The sequence below is a fragment of the Arachis duranensis genome, chromosome 3 (genome assembly GCF_000817695.3).
Source record: "Arachis duranensis cultivar V14167 chromosome 3, aradu.V14167.gnm2.J7QH, whole genome shotgun sequence".
NCBI lineage: Eukaryota > Viridiplantae > Streptophyta > Magnoliopsida > Fabales > Fabaceae > Arachis > Arachis duranensis.
Genome location: NC_029774.3, coordinates 52,616,132 through 52,620,788, shown reverse-complemented (window position 1 = coordinate 52,620,788; position 4,657 = coordinate 52,616,132). Strand labels below are relative to the sequence as shown.

At 27.8% G+C, this 4,657-nt stretch overlaps 1 protein-coding gene across 1 annotated transcript in view; it reads right to left on the bottom strand.

Annotated features, from left to right (window-relative positions):
* The window catches only part of LOC107479406 (probable flavin-containing monooxygenase 1), an 8,172-nt gene extending 3,689 nt beyond the window's left edge, over window positions 1-4,483 (bottom strand). The window contains exons 1-2 of the mRNA XM_016099544.3: window positions 4,031-4,483; window positions 1,029-1,269 (exon numbers count right to left, since the gene is read on the bottom strand). Coding sequence (XP_015955030.1) covers window positions 1,029-1,269; window positions 4,031-4,483 — 694 coding nt within the window. The remainder of the gene's footprint in view (window positions 1-1,028; window positions 1,270-4,030) is intronic.
* Window positions 4,484-4,657: the final 174 nt, after the last annotated feature.

Below are 4,657 nucleotides of genomic sequence, written 5' to 3'. Positions count from 1 at the left end.
ATTTATCCCTAATTTTTATTTTATTAAATATAACAATTTTGATATCAAATATCGATAAAAAATAATTATTTTCTAATATTATTTAATAAAAGACACGATAACTCTTAAAATTTTTAAAGACTTTTAGATTAGCGGTTTTATATAGACAAATAATTTGATGTGAAGGCTAATTTATCTAACAAAATAAAAATTTATAGACTAATTTGATAATTAAAATTTGTTGATAACTAAAGTGTTCGAATAAAAATTTTTTAGGACTAATTTGAGATATTTTTCTATAGAAAAATATTAGGGTATGTATCAAAATTTATTATTTTTTGTCATTATTTAGTCATCAACTTAATTTTTTTAGTCTAGTAATCCAATGACATACTTTATCTCATATTTTAAATATTGATAACTAACTGATGATAAAAAATAATAAATTCTTATGGCTTTTAATTTTTCACTCTCTCTCTTTCTCTCTCTATATATATATATATTAAAAAGCTAATTGGATAAATTTGGTTATATTTATTTTTTTTTTTGAAGAAATGAATTTGATTGGATACGGTTATATCCTTACTGTGTCAAACTGAACTTTATCATAAAATTGTTAAAAGAAATTTCTCTTAAATGAAAAGAGGAGTTTTGTGATCAAACTAGAAAAAAAAAGTCAAAATTTTAATACTTTAAATAAATATAAAATTTAAAATTTTCGTCACGGGGTAAATTTAACCAATAATGCACCTAGTGACCCAGAACACTAGTTATTACTTATTAGCAAAATCCTAAGACGTTTGATTCATGATTTTTTTTTTTATTTTGAAAATTTTAGTGTAAAACCCTAAAAAATGTACAAATATTTTTTGAACCACACGATCCCTAAAATAAGAAAAAAATAAGTCATTCTAATATATTATAGTAGCTACAGTTATTATGATATTTTAAAAAGTATCGTTTAAATTAAAATAATATTTATTATTATTAAACAACATTTTTATTAAAAAGTGTTACTTAAAAAAAAAGTGTTATTTAAAAAGTGGTACCTTGGTTTGCCTCGGCACATTCCATGGCTAAATCAATGGCTGACTTTTTGAAACCGACGACCGTAACCTTCTTTCCCTTGAGAATTTGATTAGCAGAGTCGTGATCAAGTTTACAGTAATCAATGGTGTGCAACACCTTACCTTTGAACACTTCAGGTCCTTTATTTGCATCAAATACTGGAATATAGGGTACATCCCCATATTTTCCAATGCAAATCACCACAAACTCGAAGGAGTACCACTGAAATTAATCATGTAGCTAGGTAAACCATCATAACATAACTAGGGTTTAATACTTTAATAGATATTGAATGGATGAGAAAGTTAAAGGATATTTTTTTAATTTTTTATTTTTTTTCTATGATATTTTTCGACCAAACCGATTAAGGACTAATTCATTGTGAATTGAATTGCAGCTTCGTTTAAAGGTCTGTTGCTAATCAATAGGTGGTTGTATGTATAAGAAGGGCTCACGACATACTTAAACGGATTAATAAACTAATAATTAGAGCAATTTAAGTTGGTTAAGTTTTTTCATGTTTAATGGGATAATCAAAGTCTCTAACATTTGATTAAGAGAAGATAAATTCCCTCGTGCAACCATATTTTCTAAATTATGTATTTATTACCTAGCTAAGCTAACAAACTGTAATTAATAAGTTTTCTATCTTTAAGTCACTTTAACTAGCTAGTACTAGATATGTTTATTAAATTAGCAGGGTCCACACTCCACAGATATAATTATCTTCTTATATTTGGTCTGAAATAATTAATTGTTTACATAAATTAAGAAAATGATAAAAGTATCTTCTCTTTTCCTAAAATTATAATTTGAACAAAAGTAGTAATAATTAATATTTTCAACAAACAATTATCTGTGATAGAGATAAAGAACTGTTAGATGGGTAGTTTAATTAGCTTGCTACTTAGAGATGTTAATTAGTTATTAGAAAGTAGTTAATTAGTTATTAAAATATAATTAATTAATGAATATAACAGTTAGTGATCCAAAGCTTTAATGAATGAATATATAGTGTAGTAATGTCACTACCATGCTACATGCATGACATTAATTAATTCTCTATCGTAATTGACTAATTGTTCTCTTGCCACGTCTCTCTTACCTAGAGTCTGATACCTCCTTTAACTTGTGAAAAAGAAAACTTGCCAATTCCATTATTTTTTTCCATTGTAATAACCATTTTTGGGTCTGAAATGGTACATATATTACACCTGCAACGGAAGAATATAAATGACAAGGGATGGCTAGGACCCTTAATTAAGATTCTTTAGTATCATTTTATTCTATGAAACATTTATATCAAATTATCAATTAATTAGACACCAAAAAAATAAGTTAAGACAACAAAAAAAATTATCAATTAATTAAACGACATACGTATCTTTGTGTCTGACATCTGTTAGTACTTAGTACTACTCTGACACTCAAATATTTAGAGAGCACATGTGATACGAATATTCTTAGTTTATTAACTATTTCTTTTTTTTTCTTCCTTTGAGAAAAGTGCAAGGAGCAACAATTTTTATTTATATTTATCAATAATTCTGGTTAGTATACACTCTATTAATGTATTAGACATTTAGTGTTGATAACTAATTGTACTAACTTTAAAAAACTGAATTTTATAATATTTTTTTCTTTCAAAGTTTTTTATGACACTATTTAGATGTAATGTTAATAAAATTCAAAGATACTAATATTAATTGTTTGAATTTTGTACGAGTGAACATTAGTAATTTGGCATTCTTAATTGGTTGATTAGCCTATAAATTTTGAAAATACATATACCTATATCTTGTATCTGTATCTTATCATTTCAAAAATTTAATGTATTCATGTATCTATCTTATATTATATCGTATTATATATTCGTGTCAATATCTCTACTTTGATTTATAGATTTTACTGCACAAAAAATTACATGGCATTTAATTATATATGGACATATGATTATTTGATGTGATATGCTTATACATCTATGTTACAAAAATGAACAAGATGGTACATATTTTTTTTTGGAACTATATTGATATCACAAACTATTTACAGGACTAAGTAAATGTCAGGTATATATCTGAGAGAGGCCAAATTGCTAGTTCGTTAGATCAAATATTTTTGGCCCCTCAAGGTTTTTGTCCATCTCACTAGATTAAATATTTACTGTGCTATCTAAATCAAGAAGTAAAAATTTATTAAAATTATTTACCAAAAACAATTATTAAAATTATAAATTGTCATCACTATTCTTATACTAAATATTCCGTAATAAGAAAAGTTCATAGTCTTCATGCTTTTCAAGGCCAACCTAAGCTTTGATAAATCTATAAAGGAAACGTATGCGATTAAATAAAAGAGAAAGCACTAGGAAATAATTTTTAGTTAATTAACATTAGTTAATTTTTTATTTTAAAAATTCTTAATTTTTAGAAGATTCAAAGTTTAGAATTTATAATTTAAAATTAAAAATTAAAAATTAAAAATTTATTATCTAAGATTTAAAATTTTAGATAAATAAAATATTAAAAAAAAACTTGATTGATATATATTGATAAAAAAAAGTTACTCATTAACATTATTATAAATGAAAAGATACCGATAATGCAAGTGGTCTAAGACTGAGTAGTGATACTCACTTCAAATAGCGAAACAAGCGTAGATGTAAAATTTGACAATACTTAAAATATTGCCAAATAATAAATAAACTGTTAAAATAATGTATATATGTGCGTGTAAAGGCTACTTTTATTTGTGAAACCCTAATTAATTAACTAGTTAATCCCCCCTCCCCCGAAAAAAGAGTTTGTGATTAAATAAGCTAAGCTAACATTAGAATTAATATTTGTTAGGATCTGAATTTAGTTAAAGTGTTAGAATTTAATTAAATCTTTTCTAACAAATAAAACTATCTGTAGTGTCCTTAGCTTAATTGAGTGAGTGTAATGAATAGGAATAATAATAATAGTAATAATTAATTGAAGACCTGAATAGTGTTTGATGAATTGGTGTGCACAGCAAGTTGCCAAACGGGATAACCAGGAAGAAGTGGTGTTCCATGGTCATGATGACCATTCAGTAGTTGTTCTCCAACGAACCGAATTTCAACGACCTTGGAATTGAACCTTATGTTGTTGAGCACACAAAAGTGCTCAGCATAAGACTCCAAGTAATCCAAGATCTCAAAGTGGGAAGGGAAATCGGAGTTGTCCCTATTGGAAGGCCAAGGGAAATCGGAGAACTCGTAATCGCGGCGCTGCGATTGAAGCTTGGTGGAGGCGTAGGAGCAATGCCTCCAGACGCCGCCGATTGCGTCGGAGGCCTCAAAGATTACAGGCTTGTGGTGGGAAAGCTCTTTGGCTGCGGCTAGGCCGCTCACTCCGGCGCCTATGATGGCCACTTTTGAGGCCGAAATCGCCTGCTCGTTCGCCACAGACATGTTTGGTGAAAAGCTAAGCTTATCAAGGTATGGTAATGATAATGGTTTTTGAAGGAATTGTGTATTTGCTTTTGTGGGGAATCAAGGGCTCAGCCTCTCGCTTTATATACACAAGTCATGAAGTTGCATGGAATAATGTCAAAGTGAAACCACGTGGTTTTGACTTTTTGGTCG